A 22170-nucleotide genomic window follows, 5' to 3' on the forward strand; every position below is an offset into this window, starting at 1 on the left:
AGCAAAATTTTTTTTAACCAGCTTTGCCATTGGAGAACAAAGTGTGTGGATACAATTGTACACAATACACAAAGAGCTGTGTCATATGTAAGAGCAATAAAAGTAAACAAATCTGCTTAGCTGATAGAAAGGTATTAGAGACAAGAACATAAATTATAAAGAAATGTTTTTAGTAAAGAATAGTTAATTAAAAATAATATAATTTGGCCAAGTGAAACTTTGAAATTATATGTGAATAATTGGCAGATAGCAGGAGGTTGCAATAGTCAAGACGGGAGACAATGAGAGAATGGATAAGAGTTTTGGTAGCATGTTGAGTAAGAAAAGGGCGTATCCTAAACACATCTACTGCAATATCCCTGTTTAAATGAAACCTAGGACCCTGTCTTGTATTTACATTGAATTACTTATTCCTGCTTTCTGCTGTCAAAGAGCTAAATGGTTGCTGTTCCCCCCTTTTGTCCTGGTTTGGGAAAATAGGTTTACAGCAGATTAGGGGATGATGTAATTTTGGCTACTCACCTGTGTGGTCATCATCTTGATTGTTTGTTGTCACTGGTGGTGAATCAAAATAGATACCTTTCATATATAAAAAATAAACAAGAAATTTAGAATTATATTTCTTAAAGTAACAAAGAAAAGGAGTAAAAATAGTCAAATATAATTGAAAGCAGGTTAATCTATATCATTAATCTCAGTAATACTGTGCATTACCTGCTATGTTATCGCCATTTTCGGATGGAGATAATAATTGAATTTTTTTTTAAAAAAAATGCTTTTCTTACCCATCCCTCCCTACATCCCTTCATCCACCCTTCTGTCCATTCCACGTTCCCTCTATTCCTTCTCCCTCCATCCATCCACCTATTCCTCCTCCCTCCCTCCATCCACCTATTCCTCCTCCCTCCATCGGCTACTCACTTTTGCCGTCATCCTGGTGCCGGACTGTATTCTCTGTATCCTCTGCTGACCCCACATAGGTCTCTTTTCATATGAAGAAAAAAAAAATTACTTACTGTGTGCTACCTGAAATGCTCTTCAATATCTACATATTCAGGTATGTTTAGATATATTTTGGAAGAGTGTATCTAAACAGTAATGCAATTACAGCAGGTACTTTTACAAGCACTCTCTTTCTTCTGTCCTTTTTCAAGTAATGTCTCTTTATCGGCCTGCAAAGTTTTTTTTAGCATCTTTGCCCTTGGAGAGCAAAGTGATACAATTGTACCCAATACACAAAGAGTAGTGTAATTTGTAAGAGCAATAATATATAAACAAATCTTCTTAGCTTATATAAAGGTATTAGGGGCCTATTCAGTTAGCCACGAACATCGCGGCTACATGTGGATGTGCATTTTTTAATGTTAATACGTTACCACAACATCGCAGATTTCTGTTTGCTCTCCATAGGGTTGTGAAGGGAAATCTGTGATGCTGCGGTATTTTATTAACATAAAAAATGTGCAGCTGACGTGTAGCCGTGATGTCCGCAGCTAATTGAATATGGTAAGCAAGGGTACCTCCAGATCCGTTCTGGAGGCACTTTGTGCCTAACTGAATCTGAGCCTTAGAGACAAAAGCACAAATTATAAATAAATGTTTCATAGGCAAACCGAGGGGGGTTTCCTAGTGCCTATAAACCCCCTCCAAGCCTGGGGCACTGTATAATTGAGGTGGCTGGACCCTGCCCCCGCTTCACACGGCTCTGCTTGAAAAGGGAGAGCTGTGTGCACCTAACAGTAGTGCACGCAGCATTGCCCATGTATATTATGGGGATAGGAAGAGTTGGAGAGCAGCCAAGCACTGTCTAATATTATAGCCACGCCCCCATGCATGCTGGTCACACCCACTGGTGGCATGGTGAGGAAACCCCCCTCTACAGATCCTATCCTGCGTTTGCCCCTATGTTTATAATAAAGTCTAGATAATGAGAATAAATCATTTGGTCAAGTGAAACTGAAATTACATGTTGTGTTAAATAACTAATTATATTCTATTATGTAAATAAAGTGGAGTCCACCTAGTGAATTACTCACCCAGTATAACACATCGGTGGGATACCACCAATAGCAGCTGGCACTCAGCACAGCGGGAGAACAAGATACCTTTCTATCCTAGAGACTGTGCTGGGTGGGAAATTCAAACTTCTGAAGACAGGAGGTGAGAACTTGTATCTCTAATTTTAATTTTGATGGTTTCTAACAATTCAGACGCGATTTACATGATTATAGTGAAATACAAAAAATGATTTGAAGATTTACATCATAAGCCTATTAGTGTCCTACAAATATCCACCTTCTGTTTCTCTGCTGTGTTGTTAATACTCGAGATCTTCAACACGTCTACTGCAATATCCCTTTCTAAATGACACATAGGACCTTGTCTTGTATTTACATTGAGTTACTTATTCCAGCTTTCTGCTATCAGAGAGCTACATAGTTGCTCTTCCTCCCTTTTGTCCTGGTTTGGGAAGATAGGTTTACAGCAGATTACGCTGTGTTTGGCGCTACATATTTGGGACCATTTTGGACATTTACAATCCCGGGGTTAGCTGCACAATATCGGGACTGGACATATTATATATTTTAGAAGTGTTTGTTGCCTCTAATCTCTCTATTGAAAAGGACAATGGACTTTCAATAATGTGGAGAACTATAATTGAGGGAAACTGAACCACCTGCTTCTTTTTGCTCGAGAAGTATTAGACAATTGTGCTATATTCACCCAATTTTATTATAAGTTATAGGTCATCGCTATAGATCTACTACTGTTGATAATCAAAAGGTTCTGTGTTTAACATAGTGATCACTAAGATCTTGTGACCTCTTTAATATCATGGCTGGAGCCTATACAGCTTATTAAATTATATACATTTTTATTGATCTTATTTTAGATTGTATTAGTATTAGATCTATACTTTTAAATATATCTGGTTTCAGCTCTTCTTGTTGTTTTTTCCTGCTGTTTGCATACTTGGGTACAGAACCCATATTTGGGAAGCTGTGGTCCAGAGAAGCACAGTTTATTTAACTGGTCCATTAGCCCATTAGTTTGTACATTTGTTACAGCAGATTAGGGGGATGAAGGGATTTTGGTTACTCACTTGTATGGTCATCACCTTGCTCAATGTTTGTCACTGGCAGTGACTCCAAATTGATACCTTTCATAAAAGAAAAAAAAATAGGATTATTTCTCTTACAGTAACAAAGAAGGTCATTTAAAAATAGTTAAAAATAGAGAATTTTATTCACTAATATCCCGGTAAGACTTGTACTGCCGCATGACCTGTTCTGTTATCACTGTTTCAGGATGGAGATAACAGCTTAAAATTATTTTAAATATGCTCTATTAAACCATCATTCCCAAATAATTTAAATAACTGCAATGTCCACTTACCTCCAGTTGTAGGTATCCGCATTCCATTTCCACAATGAATAATTAATATTCCTAAAACAATTGTGTATAAACACATCATTACTCCGACTCTACTTCACCTCAAAAGACTCAAGCTGTTGAAGTCTAGGACATCAGCCCAAGGTTCCATTATGATGCGTTCTGTGATGTAATAATTCAAACTAGATGCTGACTAGCTAGGAGCTTAGTAGGACAATTGTGAGGAGTAAAATATAATGTGTCAATGTGTTGTTAGTTCAAAGTTGCTATTTGAGATATTCAATTATTAACAGGGTAACATTTTATTTATATAGTGCCTACATCAGGGGCTCCTGCTGAGATCCTGTTTTTCTTGCTTTACAAATGCTTTAGGTAGTACAGAGTAATTAGCTAATTATTAAGTAGTATCTTATACACTATTAGTAACTTCAGTGAGAATCCTTCTCCAGCATGTGTTTAATAAAGCCGTAGCCCCAGTGATTACTGACTCAGAGTCTTATGACTGGGTGTCATTGTGGTCCGTGCATTGGATCCTGCCCCCTGCAGCTCTGACATCCAAAGTTATCTAGCAGTACCAGGACTCTTCTGCATTTAGCAAACTCTAAGGGCCTCAGTCATTAAGGAAAGTAAGGCATAAAGGGGGTAAATGTTCTTTGGGACAAACCAATGTTACAATGCAAGGGGTGCAAATGAGTTTATTATTTTGCACATAACTTAAATACTGGCTGTTTTTTCATGTAGTACACAAATACTTGATAGCTTTACTTTTACACTAAAACTTAAAGTTGATCTAGGACATGCCCTACCCCAACTGTAAATCTGCCATCACATTATAATTTTTCCTCCCCCTCCAATGGAACATGGTATTGCCCAGGTACAAAGTTACTCTTCATGCCCTGAAGGTACCGGTGGACGACCGCACTAATCTGTTAGTGTGAGATAGGGGGTTGGGTTAACTCGGTGAAATATTCTTATGTTGACAAATAGCAAATGTTACAGTAATATTATTGTATTCATATTGCCTTTACCCACTTCTTGCCCCCCTGGTTTCTGATGATTAACTTCTGAGTTCTCTGTTTCATGCTGTTTTGTGTGTGCTGATATATTGGAATGTCACCAAAGCAGTTCCCATAATAAAATAAGCATCACCCCTGTGATTGGGAGACATCAAAAAATATAATTGTTTGAACATTATTAGATACAAACATATTGTAAACTGACTGACTCTTTTATTATGCCAATAAAGTTATGTTTTATTATATTCTATTTTTATTTGACCTTTATTTCCTAGTTTAATATCTCAGGGAAAGATTAAGCATATATGCACTAATGGTTTTATTAGTCATCAATTAATAAGCTACTGTAAGTTTCAAAGTGAGCCGCCTGTGACAATAGTCATTGTCAAGGGATATTATTTCCCTAGAGTGTCACATTAATTCATACTTGCCAACTCTCCCGGAATGTCCGGGAGACTCCGGCATTTTGCGAGAGTCTCACGGACTCCCGGGAGACTTTCTCCCGCATCTGGAAGAATTCTGCCCACTTCCTAGTTAAGTGGGCAGAATTAGGTCCAAAACGCAGCGATTCCCGTGTTAGCCCCTATTGTCAAATGATGCGTTTGTGTCATGATGTTGTGGGGGCGGGGCCAAAATTACACAAATTTTGGAGCCCTGCCCCCATCACACCCACCTCCTGCAGCAGGCTCCCGGAAGCCAATATCAGCAAGTTGGCAAGTATGCATTAATTATCCTGCTTATCAGGTATAACTACTAGAGATGTGTGCTGATCCCACTGTGTTTAGGTTTTGGATGTGGTTTTGGTTCTAAAGCATGTTCATGTTTTGGTTTTGTGACAGGTTTTGCGAAAAATCGTAAAAGGTTTTGGTTTTGGATCTGGATTTAATAAAAAATTGTAAAAGTAGGTAAATTCATGTCATTGTGAGCTGTTTTTACTCCAATATTACTTTTTATTAACATTAATTTCCAGTCACTTCCAGTCTAATTTCTAATTATCCCTTCACAATTGTTCCAATTTTTACCAATTTTAGCCACAGTCTGCAGCGAGCTGTCTTAATAAAGGATTTTGTAACTTTGCCATTGTTGCATTTGCTTTCTTTGATTCAATTCTAAAAATAAACTGCATAGTGTTGATGGGCCTGATTCATTATGGATAGTAAAGCCCAAAAAATTAGTAACTTTGCACCTTGGCAAAACCATGTTGCATTGGAGGGGAGAGGCAAATTGAAAATGTGGGGACAGATTTATATTTGGCGTAAGGCATGTTCTAGATCAACTTTACATTTTAGAGTTCAAATACAGCTATCAAGTATTTGTGTGCTACATGAAAAAAACAACCAGTATTTGTCTTATGTGCAAAATAATAAACTAATTTGCACCCTTTGCATTTTACCATGGTTTTATCCATGGAAGACTTACTCATTTTTTTGCCTTACTTTCCTTAATGAATCAGGCCCATTATCTCCCTTACAATGCACCCAAACCTCCTTCATGTGTTCAGATTTACTATTACTGTAATATAATATATTAATAACCATACGGACACCAATGTAAATTTGGCAAAAACTCACAGTTCTTATTTAAACAAAAATAGTGGCGGAGAAAGCATTGCAAGTCAGCTAACAACTCATTGGAAGGACAAATTGCTGTTATACCACTGGTCCCAGGATATAATCCTTCATGATGTTACAGCTTCCTAATGACTGTCATTACTTGTAGAACTAGAGGGAGAGGTCTACACCTATAGCAGCTGCCTTTCCCGTAGAGTTAGACGTACATAAAGTACACTTACCCCGGGGTTGGATTAATCTTCCCCCAGGGGAATAATTATTCAGCCTTCCCTCCCCATAAATATATATGAATCCCTCGACGAGGGGAAGTGATCAGTTTATACGAGTATTCTCAGTCAGGTGATGTCATCAGTATGTTCAAGCAGCCCTGGTATGGTGATGTTATCAGTGTATACGAGCATCCCCGGTGCAGGGAGATGATCATTGTGTACAATCAAGGTATAATGGTAACATTTATTTTGTTTTCAGGTTCAGCTGGTTGGAAAACTCATATGGATGGTAGGTCATTTTTACGTGTACTGGGCATCCAGACACTGTTTAGCGGTAAATGGTTTAGATTTCCCACATCCAGTGCAGATAAGATGGTTTGGTTACAGGGTTTGCAGTGTTGGGCTCTTATCCCGTTACTTAAAAGAGAAGAATGTTGTTTTGGAAGACCAGACATTTTAGAACTTCATTTAGGAGGATATGACTTGGGAAAAGGGAAATCTTTGGACTTGCTGACATCGATTAGGGAGAATCTGCGAGCCATCAAGGCTTAATGGCCACTGGTGCGCATTTGCTGGTTTAACATGATACCTAGACTCGTGTGGAGGACACCTATATCCCTATCCATTATGAAAAACCTCCTATCAAAGGCCAACAGAATGGAGGGTAAGACCATACATTCTTGAGGGGGGGGCATGGTCATAGCTCATCCTTTGATGGATAACAAATGACTTTATAGAAGTGACTGGGTGCATCTTTCCGAAGAGTGAAATTGGTTGTTCTTAGAACAAATATGGTGGAGGTTAGGTGAAGTTGTTAGGTCACTGGGTGGCGGGCTGTCCGTCTGTTGAAGGACTTAACTTTGGCGGGAGAGCTCTTGCAGTTAACGACTAAGGCATACGGTGCGATCTCTGATTGGCCGAATGTCCCTGACCCCCTCCGTAGCACCCTGGTTCTTAGTTACCTTGTGTGGGGACCCTTTGTCCATCATTATATGGCACTATATCGTAAGCCCAGAAGGGAAGTAGTCACGAAGGATCAGGCAATAAGATTGTGCAATGAGTCACCGCTATGTAGATCTCCGGGTGAGTAAAGAAACTCAAATTCAGCACCCAGAATGCCTTGCGGTGACGTTGTACACTCTGCCTCCAATGTGCCGGCGTCTCGGGAGATAAACACTCCCACTTATGGTAATCGGTGTCCTCTCATTGGTCTCTGGATCCGATCATATGTATAGAGGTATGAGAAAAAAAACATATAGGGCCTTAGTCATTAAGGAAAGTAAGGCAAAAAAAGAAGTAAATGTTCTCTGGGACAAACCATGTTACAGTGCAAGGGGTGCAAATTAGGGATGTGCACCGGCGACTTTTGAGGTCTCGTGTTTTGTGTTTTGGATCCGGATTTTCTCAATGTTTTGGGTTCGGATTTGTTTTGCAAAACACCTGCCGAAAGGTTTTGGTTCGGATTTAAGGTTTTGGATTCGGATTTTTTTTGAAAAAAAACTTAAAAGTGTAAAAATCAAGTTTTTGGGCTTATTTTCACTCCTACGCTATTATTAACCTCAATAACATTCAATAACAATAATTTCCACTAATTTAAAGGCTATTCTGAACACCTAACACCTCACAATATTTTATTTTTTTTAGTAGAAAACGTTGCAACGAGGTATCTTTCTGGACTGCGTAGAGGAGTGTTCCCCACAATATAATTAAAAACCCATCAACTGGTCTGAATTACACCCAAAAATAGTATCTGGACTGCGTAGAGGACTGGCCACTGGCCACCACAATATAATATATAGAAAACCTTCAACAGGTCTGAATTACACCCAAAAATAGTATCTGGACTGCGTAGAGTAGTGGGCACTGGGCACCACAATAAAAAATATATAGAAAACCTTCAACAGGTCTGAATTACACCCAAAAATAGTATCTGGACTGCGTAGAGGACTGGCCACTGGCCACCACAATATAATATATAGAAAACCTTCAACAGGTCTGAATTACACCCAAAAATAGTATCTGGACTGCGTAGAGTAGTGGGCACTGGGCACCACAATAAAAAATATATAGAAAACCTTCAACAGGTCTGCATTACACCCAAAAATAGTATCTGGACTGCGTAGAGGACTGGCCACTGGCCACCACAATATAATATATAGAAAACCTTCAACAGGTCTGAATTACACCCAAAAATAGTATCTGGACTGCGTAGAGGACTGGCCACTGGCCACCACAATAAAATATATAAAAAACCTTCAACAGGTCTGCATTACACTGCACATATGGCTGCCCCTCCATCCTCTCCATCATACACATGTTGGAGTTTCAGCGTGTGAAAACCTCTTGTTTTTGATAATGTCAGTGCATTTTGAATATTTTTCAATTTGCCCCACAACACTGAATGTACTTTATCTATGATACGCATCTATCTTTCTTGACTGCGTAGTGTGGTGGCCCGGTACACAATTTGGTACTGAGGCCACAATATAATTAAAAAACCCTCCACGGGTCAGAATTCCACCAAAAAAGGGTATGGACTGCGTAGTGTGGTGTGCCCGGAACACAATTTTTTACAGCGCCAACAATATAATTAAAAAATTGGGCATCAACTGTCACCGTTGTTTAATATCTGATACACCTAAATATGGACTGCACAGTGGAGTGGCCCCAGTAGTAAATTTGGTGCCGGGGCCACAATACCTCCTCCAACTTCCAAGTGTAGTGTTTATAAAGACAGACAGCATCTAAGTGTTATTAGTTGACTTTCTTAACCCTAAAATTGTCCCTGTTGCAAATATTCGTGCAATGGAGAGTTACTTTTTCATTGAAAGACTCAAGCTTTCAAGTGTAGTGTTTATAAAATCTAAACAACAATACAGTAGTTCTAGAGCACGTCAATCCCTCTTGTTTTAAATTATGACAGGGCATTTTACTTTTGGTTTAATTTCCTGAATTTGTTTAAATTTGGTTTTACTTTTTGAACATGGCAAACAACTGTTGATTGGTCATATAATGCAAAAAAAAAGTTCCAAAATGGAATTGTCCTTGGGCCCTCCCACCCACCCTTATGTTGTTGAAATAGGACATGCACACTTTAACAAACCATTCATTTCAGCGACAGGGCCTACCAAACAACTTTGGCTGAAATGATTGGTTTGTTTGGGCCCCCACACCAATAAAACAATTCATCTCTCCCTGTACAAACTAAACAGGCTCTACTGAGGAAAGATGTCGTCCTCATCCTCAACCTCTGATTCCTCTCCCCCTACAGTGTGTACTTCCTCCTCCTCATACATTATCAATTCATCCCTGCTGGACTCCACAACCACAGGTCCCTCTGTACTGTCTGGAGGGCAGTGCTGTACTTCATTGAGGAATTGATTATTCATTTTTATAAACATCATTTTTTCAACGTTGTGAGGAAGCAACCTCCTTCGCCGTTCACTGACCAGGTTCCCAGCTGCACTAAAAACTCTTTCCGAGTACACACTGGAGGGGGGACAACGCAGTTAAAAAATAGAGCCAGTTTGTACAGGGGCTTCCAAACTGCCCTTTGGAGTTCTACCACGTCACTACCTCTAGTTAATTTAGTCTGCAAGGCTTGTAAATATAAATACTTTGAAGATAAAAAAAATTAGGCTGCACAGACTGTGGAGCTAGAAAGTGTAATTAAATGGACCACGTTACTTTGGTGGCTATCTATGCCCCCCCCCCCTGCCCTACACTTGTAGTTGAATATAAATAAAGCAGCCTGCATAGACTGTAGAACTAGAAATTCAAATATACAAAGAAATGGACAAAGGCAGTTTGGTATCTGTCTGCATCAGATCCCCTCTCCACTTGGAGTAAAACAGAAAACTATTCAGCCGTTATATAATCTAGAATATAAATAGAAATTAAGAAAGGCAATTTGGTATCTGTCTGCATCATAATCATCAACATCCTCCTCAGCGCCAGCTACATCAATATCCTCCTCCCGGTGTACAACATTCACACCTTCATTAGCCAAATCTGTAACTGGACTGAGGGTGATCCTTCCAGCATATGCAGAGGGCGTGCTGCAAATGCTGGATGGAGTCACCTCTTCCCATACAGTGATGGGAAGGTCAGGGTTCACAACCAACAACACCCTTGGACTCGCCTTGGGGATTTGTGATGTCATCTGTTTAGAAGGCAGAGTTCTTTGCTCTTTTGTTGTTGTTGCTGACAGCATAACTCTCTTAATTTTTTGTAGGGGGGGGAGGAGGAGGGCTTAGATCCTTGGGTGAAGCTGGACCACTAGTCATGAACACGGGCCAGGACTTATACTGCTGAATCAGTGAACTTTGTAATAGCAGTACCACTGGACTTATACTGCTGAATCAGTGAACTTGGTAATATTGCAGTACCAATGGGCTTATACTGCAGGATTGGTTTTGCTAATTTTGTTGTAATTAATTTTTTTTTTTATTATTTTTTTGTATTTTTTTTTATAACTTTTTTTTAATTTTTTAAACACTTGGGAATAATGGGGAAATAACTATGCCCTTAGAAGCACAGAGCACAGGACACAGCACCACTGGACTGAACAGGACACAGCACAGGACCCAGCAGCACCACTGAACTCAAAATTGACAGAGCACAGCACACAACACCACTGGACTGATACTGCAGAATGTGTGAACTTTGTAATATTGCAGTACCACTGGACTTTTACTGCTGAATGTGTGAACTTGGTAATATTGCAGTACCAATGGGCTTATACTGCAGGATTGGTTGTGCAAATTTTGTTGTAATTAAAAAAAAATTAAATTCGTTTTTTGTATTTTTTTAAATAACTTTTTTTTATTTTTTTAAACACTTGGGAATATTGGGGAAATAACTTCGCCCTTAGAGAAGCACAGAGCACAGGACACAGCACCACTGGACTGAACAGGACACAGCACAGGACCCAGCAGCACCACTGAACTCAGAAGGACAGAGCACAGGACACAGCACCACTGGACTGAGCACAGCACAGCACAGCACAGCACAGAACTAAACAGAACTGAACAGCACGAGATCTACCAGGACAGAGGACCACCTAACACACCCTCCCTCTACCCTGATCAATGCCCGAGTGAAGATGGCGGCGACTAGCGGGGAATTTATAGAATCCGAGTATCGCGAGATCCGACAACGGGATTATGAGTCAGAGCCTCAGTTTCAGATTTGAATTTGACGCCAATACCCGGATCTGTCTCAGATCCGACTCGAATCGGCAACGTTCGGGTGGGCTCGGATTTCATAAATCCGAGTGCGCTCATCTCTAGTGCAAATGAGTTTATTATTTTGCACATAAGTTAAATACTGTCTGTTTTTCCATCTAGCACGCAAATACTTTCTAGCTTTATTTTTACACTGACATTTAAAGTTGATCTAGGACATGTTTTTAATATTTTTAGAGCGCGAGTATTTAGCGGAACTCGCTAACAATTGAATACCCCCCTTAGTGTCTTATCTTCAAATAACAAAACAATCCATTTATTAGAATACAGATTGGACTCGTCCCTGATTCACAGTTACAATCGCATATAACACACAAAGCTCTTCCCGGACCGAGCTATACGGATCAATACGTAACAAATAGTGATGGATAGAGATAAATATACAGCAGAAGTCCATAGACAGCTGTAGAGATGATCTCTGCTCATCTTCCTGGGCCTGAGCTCCAGAACTCCTGGTAACACTTACTACACTGAACCACTGAATAACATCAGCAATTACACTGTGACCTAATTTAGCCAAACAAGAAGTTGTCAGTGTGTTTTATTTCATTAGAGGTTAAGAGATTGTGACGATGACTGTTGAGAGGTTTTGTGCATGGAAGAAGTGAATCTGTAGTATAAATTTAATAGTATTTTAAAAAAATAACTATTGCATGGGATATTTGTTATAAGTTCATGAACATGGAACTGAATCTTACATGTGTGCATTGGCTGAAGTGGAAATTTAGAGGTGGCGGTATGTAAATGTTACATTATAAATGTAATTTGATAGTTTTACAAGGAAAGCAGTAGAAGTGTTGCAATGGCAAACCACCGTATACCACCCAGTTCCATCACTGCATATGTTATTCTCAGTGTGTATAATCTAAATTATTACATTTATTTCATGAAAGAAACATCTAGGGAGGAACACTAAAATTACAGTTACCAGATAGAGTTTTTATCAAATTGAATTAGTGTCAGTCTAATTGTGTGCCTATGTTTTCTGTACTCGCACTAGGAAAGTTCTACAGACAAATATTTCTGGTACTCTTATTTATGTCTGACAGAAATTACTCATACTAGGGAGTAGGGGCGAATTGGGAACTTAAAATGGCCCTGGAGATAATTCTTCAATTGACCTCATGTGGGCGGGACCAAATCAAATGTAGGTGGGGCCAACACAAAAGTAGGTGGGATTTCAAACTAATGACAGTGTGGAGGAGGGGGGAGGGGCAGTTCCATGTGCACATAAAATGTTGCCAGTTTGGCGTCCCCCAGGTCCCAGTGCTGTAGCCTATTGGTTGATCAGGCCCTGACTGGCTCTAGGACCTAGAGGAGACACACCAGGAAGGTTGCTTAGCAACAAGACTGGTATGTGAGGATCAGAACCTGTGTGGGGAGTTGGCAGTTGGGGGGGGGGACAGTTAGCACCAGGACCCGAGAGAGGGAGGGAGTTCCCGGATATTCAGGGGAAATGCAATCAAATAGAGACCCCAGGGGAATGTAGAAATCCCAACCACAAAAGAGGAGACCCCAAGCTGGAGAAAGGGGGCTCAATGCTAGAAACATATTTCAGGTCTGCCCTAAAGGAAGCCTGCATCGTGATAGGCTGGGCGTTTATAACCTGTTGCAGAGAGTCAGCTTATAGAGATAGTGAGGACAGTATACAAGCCAGGAACTGAATCTGTGCCTGAGCCAGGGAAGCTGGGCTGAGAGTACAATGGAGAATGTCAGAGGCCAACCGAGAGTTATCATCCCCACAGAGAAGGGGAGCTGCAGCTGGAAGCTGCACTGTGAGAGAGGGTGTTAGAGCTGCAGCTGGAAGCTGCGCTGTGAGAGAGGGTGTTAGAGCTGCAGCTGGAAGCTGCGCTGTGAGAGAGGGTGATAGAGCTGCAGCTGGAAGCTGCACTGTGAGAGAGGGTGTTAGAGCTGCAGCTGGAAGCTGCGCTGTGAGAGAGGGTGTTAGAGCTGCAGCTGGAAGCTGCACTGTAAGAGAGGGTGTTAGAGCTGCAGCTGGAAGCTGCGCTGTGAGAGAGGGTGATAGAGCTGCAGCTGGAAGCTGCACTGTGAGAGAGGGTGTTAGAGCTGCATCTGCTTATGGAGGAGGTGCTGAAATAAGGGAGATGTCTCACATGTGAGACCGGCTGAGTTAAATTGGGTTGCAGTCTTCATAATGTGGATTTAGGAGAAAGGTAGATAAACAGCCCACAATGTGCCTGCAGACAGGGGAGTAGTGAGAGGCTGAAATGAGAGTGGAAGTAATGTGCAGGAGGAGTAAAGAGTAATGATCACCTCACCACCAAAGTGCATACTGTATCAGTGCAGATCCATGCTGGAGGAGAAAGGGAGCTGTATATAGTTAATATTGCAACAGTTTAAGAATATGCTGGAGTGAAGAAGTGTAAATAAAGATATTATATTTTGCCGTATAGTGATGGGCTGGCACCCAAATTATTGAAACATCTGATTGCACTGCACCATCAAATGGCATCACCTGGGTCCCACCAACTACAAAGAGACTTGGAATAAAATGACCTGTATGTGCAGGGACCCCCTGGTAATTTACACCCATGACCACGAGCTAGCCAGGTCTAGAGAAAGAGGTGCAGTACCTAACCTGTGCACCTCACACCACACACCTGGATAGGGGGTTACATGTGGTACCGTAAATGTACAACAATGAAATACGTGTTAGTGAGCTACACTCTCATTTTCTATCTTTTAAGGTGTAGCCTGAGTTCTCCTGCCTCCACTATCCAGCAGTACCTCAGTGGATATATATTCTACCTTTACTTTATCTATATCATACATTTAAAAGAGAAATTAAAATAGCATGTATAGTTTACCATGCTAGGATGTCCAATTTGGGCATGTCACTGACATATCGGGCAGATCATCTGCTTGCAAGGCAGATAATGCAACAACCTCAACCTACATATTGCATTCCGCCAGCCAGGAGGAGTGAGGACACCTTAGGGATACAATACACACGTCTTTGGGAAGTCATCTGTGTGGGGACCTAACCACAGTTACCAGGGGTATGAACAGCACCTAAGTTGCTGCCTATAGGTAGCTGAAGTGAAGTGTCTTTCCTTTATAGGTTTTCTTTATGGGGTAAATTACCTTCTATTGCCCTGAGTGTCACTTTTTCTGTTTATGTTATCTGATAGCTAATAATCGTCCCTTGAAAACAATAGTTGGAGTGACCCCTCCTGGCTGAGTGGTGCAATTACAATCAAAATAAAAATAAGATGTTTAGATTTATGCATGGTTTTTAAATGGCATGCGTTGCTATTGTCTTATCTATGGAGAGTGCAGACAGAACAGACAACTCATTGCACAAGGTACGGACACAACAACACTTTTTATTTTTTTTAAAGTGTCCAGTTATTCAGTCATCCAAAATTTGGAACACTAGAAAAAAAAAGAAAAACAGAAACAGTTACTAAAGGATAATAATCAGCCCTCACTTACTTAGATATGTATCAATTCTTCCATTATCATGATGACCAAAAGTGTTCCCAGAACTATAGAAACAATTTTCTTGTGCGTTCTTATGAAACACTTTTGTACCTCAGGACATAAAGGGGATAAATACCTCTATGGAATCACATAAAATCTGCTAATATAGGATAATAATAATAATATACCTCTCTTCTAGGAAATAATCTGTAACATGATCTGTAGATGATAGTAAGTCATATATAAGTATAGATAGTAAATTACTAGGTGTAGATCGCTATTCCAGTTATGCCAGCAACAATGATGCAACTATTGAGTACGATCCAGTCCAATACCAGGATGTTAGATAAGGCTGTTGAAGAAAGAAACATGTTAGGTGACTAACCTTCATTTCATATACTGGCACGTTAAACATATTAATTATTTAAAACAATTACAAGTTACATACAGGTAACATAACAAATGGGCTTACTGCACACAGGTTAACGCATCATTTCAACCTCAAACGTAATTCGGACACAAGTATCCTACAGTCTAACAGTTTAGAGTTGGTATCAGTGTGTCGAGTGGATGATTGGGAGTTTATCTAGGAGGGAATCATACTCTGAATTCATTGTTACCTAACAAATTGAATGAAGGAATTAACATAGTGTTATTTCTGAGCTCAAGAAGGTAGGGATTGTAGTATAAGAACATTGTAAACCCCTCTGTATGACCCTCCGGGGTTCGGTATTTTCTTGTGAATTTTTTTTGTATTTTTTAGTAAGATCATCATCATCATCATCACCATTTATTTATATAGCGCCACTAATTCCGCAGCGCTGTACAGAGACCTCACTCACATCAGTCCCTGCCCCATTGGAGCTTACAGTCTAAATTCCCTAATATAGACACACACTCACACACATAGACATATGCATACAGACAGAGAGGTAGAGACTAGGGTCAATTTTTGATAGCAGCCAATTAACCTACCAGTATGTTTTTGGAGTGTGGGAGGAAACCGGAGCACCCGGAGGAAACCCACGCAAACACACGGAGAACATACAAACTCCACACAGATAAGGCCATGGTCGGGAATCGAACTCATGACCCCAGTGCTGCGAAGCACAAGTGCTAACCACTAGGCCACTGTGCTGCACAGATCAGTAAAATATTCAGCAATTTGGACAATAGTTTAATAATTTTGGTTTGCCCATTCTATTTTATTAACACAAATAAACTATATTGACAAAAGTATTTGCCCACACCTGTTAATTATTGAATTGAGGTGTTTCAATCAGACCCGTTGCCAGAGGTGTATAAAGTCAAGCACCCAGCTATGCAGTCTCCATTTGCAAACATTTGTGATACAAAATGGGTCATTCTGAAGAACACAGTGACTTCAAGCGTGGTACTGTGATAGGATGCCACATTTGCAATAAGACGGTTCGTGAAATTTCATCCCTGCTGTAAGTGATATTATTAGGAAGTGGGAGCATTTAGGAACAACAGCAACTCAGTCATGAAGCGGAAGACCATGGAAAATCAGAGCACGGTCTGCGACTGCTAAGGTGCATGGTGCGTTAAACTCTCCAATGCTCTGCTGATTCCATAGTTGAAGAGTTCTGAACTTCCACTGGCATTAATGTGAGCACAAAAACAGTGCAGTGGGAGCTTAATGGAATGGGTTTCCATGGCCGAGCAGCTGCATGCAAACCTCACATCACTAAAACCAATGCCAAGGAGTGGTGTAAAGCACAACAACACTGGATTGTGGAGCAGTGAAAACGTGCTCTGTGGAGTGACGAATCACGCTTCTCTGTTTAACAGTCAGATGGGCGAGTCTGGGTTTGATGGATGCATGAGAACATTACCTGCCTGACTGCATTATCTCAACTGTGAAGTTTGGTGGATGAGAGATAATAGTATGGGGCTGTTTTTCAGGTTTCGGGCTATGCCCTTATCTCTAGTGAAGGGCAATCTTAATGTGTCAGCATACCAAGTCATTTTGTACAATGCTATTCTTCCAACTTTGTGGCAACAGTTTGATAAACGCCCTTTTCTATTTGAACATAACTGTGCCCTAGTGCACAAAGCAAGGACTACAGACATGGTTTGATGAGTTCAGTGTGGAAGAACTTGACTGGCACTAACAAAGTCCTGACCTCAACCCCATTTAACACCCTTGGGATAAACTGGAACAGAGATTGCGAGCCAGGCCTTCTCATCCAACATCAGTGCTTAACCTCATAAATGCTCTACAGAGTGAATGGGCACAAATTCCATCAGAAACACTCCAACATCTTGAGGAAAGCCTTCCAAGAAGAGATGAAGATGTTATCGCTGCAAAAGGGCGACCAACTCCATACTAAAGTATATATATTTGAATACAATGTCATTACAGTCCTTGTTGATGTGATGGTCAAGAGTCCGAATACATTTGTCCATATAGTGTATAATTTTGTGTATTCCATATTATTATATTTTATTAACACAATTAATGTAATTTAATATAGTTTTCAACTGTCTGGGGGGTTTAAACTTGATCTTTTATTTCCATGCATTACTGGCTTCAGCTTTCTTCGTCTTTAAGATCTTTTTCAAATAGACTTGGAACCTACACTAATAAGACAATAGAGCGGTTTGTTTCCCACTACGGAAGTATTGAGGCCAAAGTATTAACATATAATGTTGGTTTTGGCTCTTTTTCATTTTGTAGGATACTTTGGTGGCTACTGTTTTAGATTAAACAATGCCATCCACCATTTTGCATGGGATTAATCCTTATTAAACGCTGTTTTCATATAAGCTATTTTAGCTAAATACACGGAGGTCAAGGTATGCCCGCCATTTTGGTGAAGTCCTTCCCTCACGACCACCATTTTTGATTTCCTCATTCCCATAAGAAATTTCTCTAACAGGAATTAGTTTCCTTCTACAGAGGGGTAATTGTACTTTTGTGTATAAGGATCGCCCTTTTTCTCAACTCTGGCATTTTTGGTCCCTACAGCTCTTACACTTCCGGTTCTGTATGCTGAATTCAATGCAGAGATAACTGAAATGCAGATAATCTTCATTACTTTTATTTTAATGTAAGAATTTATCCCTTTTTATGTGTGCAGAAAAAAAGAAAAAATTACATATAAGTGGCCTTCTGTGGTTGTTGGCTGGTGGCCTTGGTGTGCATTGAAGTTTCTGAACAGTCCAGAGTGGGAAATTCAAGGTGTGAGAGAACCGTGATTGAGGATATTCAGATAAGACTATTTATTTCATATCACATGTACGTAGTATTACAACTAATATATGCTTTGGTGTTTGCCAATACAGCACTATCATCAATCTCCTGTTTTGTTGATATATACAGTACATATACTGTGTTCGTCTCTAATTCCATTTCTCTCTCTTTTTGATAAAATAAGTACCACTTTTATATTCGTTGGCTATTATCATTTATGAGAGATTCAGCTATTTCTATTAAACACTCATAGTTGCCAACTATCCCTAATTTACAAGAACATAGTGTGTTTATACTCTTCAAAATGTATATATTCAGATACCTTTAGATAATTTTTGGGATGCGTGTAGCTATCCAGTGATGCAAATAAGGTAGAGATTTATTAGCACGACCTGTTTTCCTTCTTTGTTTTTTTCAAAACAATGTCTATCCGTCAGCAAAGTTTTTCTTTTTTTATATAAGCTTCATCTTTGGAAAAAAAGTAAGTGTGAATATTGTACATAATACACAGAGTTCTGTGTATTACTTCATACATATGATGTGCTGATTGATCACAAGGACTATATTGTGAAGATCCTCAAATGGGCAGGTCTGTAAGATATATAGCAAATTGTAAGCTCCCAAACTAGAAGACTTGTTTTAGGAGGGTGCATCAGAATCCACATCATCCATGGACATGTTGAACATGACACTATTCCAAAAATAGGAAAAGATTCTTCTAATTGCAAAAAATATAGGTAAATCCAAAGTTCTGGATTACATGCTAAATTTATTCATTTTTGTTTCTTACACAACAATTGTAAGGCAAGAATATGAACGCTGGTGTCCTATCCTGTGAAAAGACAGAGCTGCCCACTTTCATATTCATTTCTAATTAGTTAGTGGAGCGCTGGGAGGATCTATGAAATTGTCCTCTTTGCCGATGATGTGATACCTGAGATCTTCAATACCTCATTATCATTCTTGCACAAGAACTTGTACTTCTAAATTTAACTTTGTTGGTTTTTAGCAATTCAACAGAGATTTACATGATTGGACTGAAGTCATTTTTATTAAATTACAAATAAAGATGTGAAACTTGAAACCATAAACCTATTAGTGTCCTACAAATATCCACCTTCTGTTTCTCTGGTGTGCTGTAAATACATGAGATCTTCCACACGTCTACTGCAATATCCCTTTATAAATGAAACCCTGGACCCTGTCATGTATTTACATTGAATTACTTAGTCCTGTTTACTGCTGTCAAAGAGCTAGATGGTTGCTCTTCCTCCCTTTTGTCATGGTTTGGAGAAATAGGTTTACAGCAGACTAGGGGGTGAAGGGATTTTGGATACTCACTTGTGCGCTCATCATCTTGCTCGTTGCTTGTCACTAGTGGTGACTCCAAATCTATACCTTTCATATAAGGAAAGAAAAACAATTAGAATTATGTTTCTTAAAGTAACAAAGAAAAACAGTTAAAATAGTAAAAAATTGGGAAACCTATATTACTAAACTCAGTAATACTTCTACTGCCACATTACCTGTTCTGTTATCACCATATAAGGAGGGAGATAGTAGTTTAAAATAATTTTAGAAATGCTTTTTTTATCCATCCATCCGTAACCACACTCCCTCGATCCATCCATCTATTCCTCCTCCCTCCCTTTCTCTCTCCATCTATTCTTCTTCCCTCCCTTCCTCTCTCCATCTATTCTTCCTCCCTCCCTTCCTCTCTCCATCTATTCTTCCTCCCTTCCTTCCTCTCTCCATCTATTCCTCCTCCCTCCCTTCCTCTCTCCATCTATTCCTCCTCCCTCCCTTCGTCTCTCCATCTATTCCTCCTCCCTCCCTTCCTCTCTCCATCTATTCTTCCTCCCTCCCTTCCTGTCTCCATCTATTCTTCTTCCCTCCCTTGGCTACTCACTTGTGCTGCTATCTTGGTGCTTGACATGATTGTCTGTCTCTTTTGGCGACTCCATATAAGATTTGTTTTCATGTAAAGAAAAAAACCCAATTAGGATTACATTTCTTAAAGTAACAAAATAAAGCATTATAAATACTCAAAAATAGTTAAAAATAGGGAAATCTATTTCACTAATATCTCAGTAACACTTGTATTGCAGCATTACCTGTTCTGTTATTGCTTTTCAGGATGGAGGTAGCAGTTTAAAATAATTTTAAAAATGATTTTTTTATTCATCCATCCGTCCATCCAACCATCCATCAGTTTGGCGACTCCACATAGATTTCTTTTCATATAAAGAAATATAAACAATTAATAATATTTTTTTTAAAGTAACATAGAAATATCAGGAATAGGTGGCAGGGGCTCTTTTTGGGGAGCTTACCTTGGACGTCTGCGCTTGGTGGGAGTGTCTTAGGGGTTGGTGCTGCCGTTACGGAATCTTCGGGTGTTCCAATTCCCAAACTTTTTGCTTATCTTGTTGTCTGTGCCGTGGCGCAACCTGGGGTGGAGAAAGAGAGGGGGATGGTTTATGGAGAGAACACAGATACAGATTTGGTACCAACAATATACGTAGATGCTTATGGGTAAGCAGTGGATTATAGCTCGATTTGCTGATGTGGGTCTATAGCTCTATTGCCCTGTTTAAAGCTCTAATGCAGTGTATATTGTGGTGCTAGTGGTACCTTCTGTATGTGGGATGTGTCTATAGCTCTGGTGATGGTGGTGGGCAGGGGTGTCTTTAGCTCTTAGCTGCTTACAGTGTTTATAGCTCTAATAGGAGGGCAGTGGTGGTGGGGACTGCCTCCAGTGGTGATGTTTTATGGAAACTGTGGGTGCTGCTGTTAAATAAGGCTGTTTATAGCTCTTGTATGTTGTATATAGCTCTTTGTGTAGGATGTACTTGTGGCTATGTGTCCTTTGGGCAGTTAAATAACATAAAAAATCCATAAAACATCACCACTGGAGGCAGTGTATAGCCATTCTGCAGTACTGCGCTGTGTTAGACAGCATCTAATTTATACCATCATATATATAATGTGCTGGGTATAATCATTCTGCAGTACTGCGCTGTGGCGCCATTATATATATATATATATATATATATATATATATATATATAGATATACAGTATGTATATATAACCATATATTTTGGAGAGATGACAGAGGAGTAGAACGGATACAGCCTGATCAGCCACCTGCTGAATGTTGTCACAGGGTGGCAGGAAATGGCCTTACTTGCATTAGAAACGTTTGTGCACAGGGGGTGAAACGGTAAGTGCTGCTATGCTTTGGTGACACGTTGGAGAAAAATTGGTGGGCAAGGGGGGGAATGTGAAAAAAAATACAGCAAGGGGGGTGCTAGTGATCTGAAAGCTGGTGGGCAGGGTTGATATGTGAGAAAGTCATGCAGTGGAAATGGACTAGCTTTAGATGAAATCTGAGGGAAAATTACTTTTCCAAAAAGTAGTGGAGAGGTGGAATAGACATCCAACAGAGATGGTAGAGGATAATATAATAGAACAATTTAAACATGCTTAGTTATTAGAGATTAGGAATATTAGTGTAAGCTAGATGGGCCAAGTGGTGCCTAGTTGCCATCAAATTCTAGGGGGCATCTTCAGTTAGCCAGGATCGCGGTAACGCACTTGAACGGGGTGTGAAGGTAATCCGCATCATAAGGCTGAGTTTCGTTCGCACCCTATAGTGCTGCGAAGGAAAATCCGCATCATTGTGGTACCATATTACTTTCGGTAATGCGCACTCCCGCGATCCGGCACCTAATTGAATTTGCCCCTATGTTTCTGAATCGGATATCCTAAATATTTTAATTTTAAAAAAAGCTATGAAATTCCATAGACAAAAAAACCTTGCGGTTTAACATGTCCGATTAAGGTCCCTTACACTTACACACCATCTAAAGTCTAATAAAACTATTGAAATTCTACCACTCAAATTCCAAAAAGCAATGAAATTACAGTAGCCTTAATGGACGTGTTCCTTGCACAACACAGACATGATATTCCATCACATCCTGTGGTTAGCTGCAGATTCAGCACTATCATGGAGTGAGATTGCTGTCCCCCCAATACCTCACTGCACTGCACTCTTTGCACTGCAGCC

At 39.9% G+C, this 22170-nt stretch overlaps 1 protein-coding gene across 6 annotated transcripts in view; it reads right to left on the reverse strand.

Annotated features, from left to right (window-relative positions):
* The window catches only part of LOC142109290 (uncharacterized), a 42518-nt gene extending 22104 nt beyond the window's left edge, over nt 1-20414 (reverse strand). For 2 of the 6 annotated variants that reach the window (XM_075193413.1, XM_075193408.1), the window contains exons 1-4: nt 3397-4385; nt 3104-3160; nt 922-984; nt 523-579 (exon numbers count right to left, since the gene is read on the reverse strand). In XM_075193413.1, the coding sequence (XP_075049514.1) occupies nt 523-579; nt 922-984; nt 3104-3160; nt 3397-3475 (256 nt within the window). In that variant the 5' untranslated portion in view covers nt 3476-4385. The other 4 variants (XM_075193410.1, XM_075193409.1, XM_075193411.1 and 1 more) reach the window with 4 other exon arrangements.
* Between the last annotated feature and the right edge of the window lie 1756 nt (nt 20415-22170).

This window comes from Mixophyes fleayi, chromosome 12 (assembly GCF_038048845.1).
Source record: "Mixophyes fleayi isolate aMixFle1 chromosome 12, aMixFle1.hap1, whole genome shotgun sequence".
NCBI classification, from domain to species: Eukaryota; Metazoa; Chordata; class Amphibia; order Anura; family Limnodynastidae; genus Mixophyes; species Mixophyes fleayi.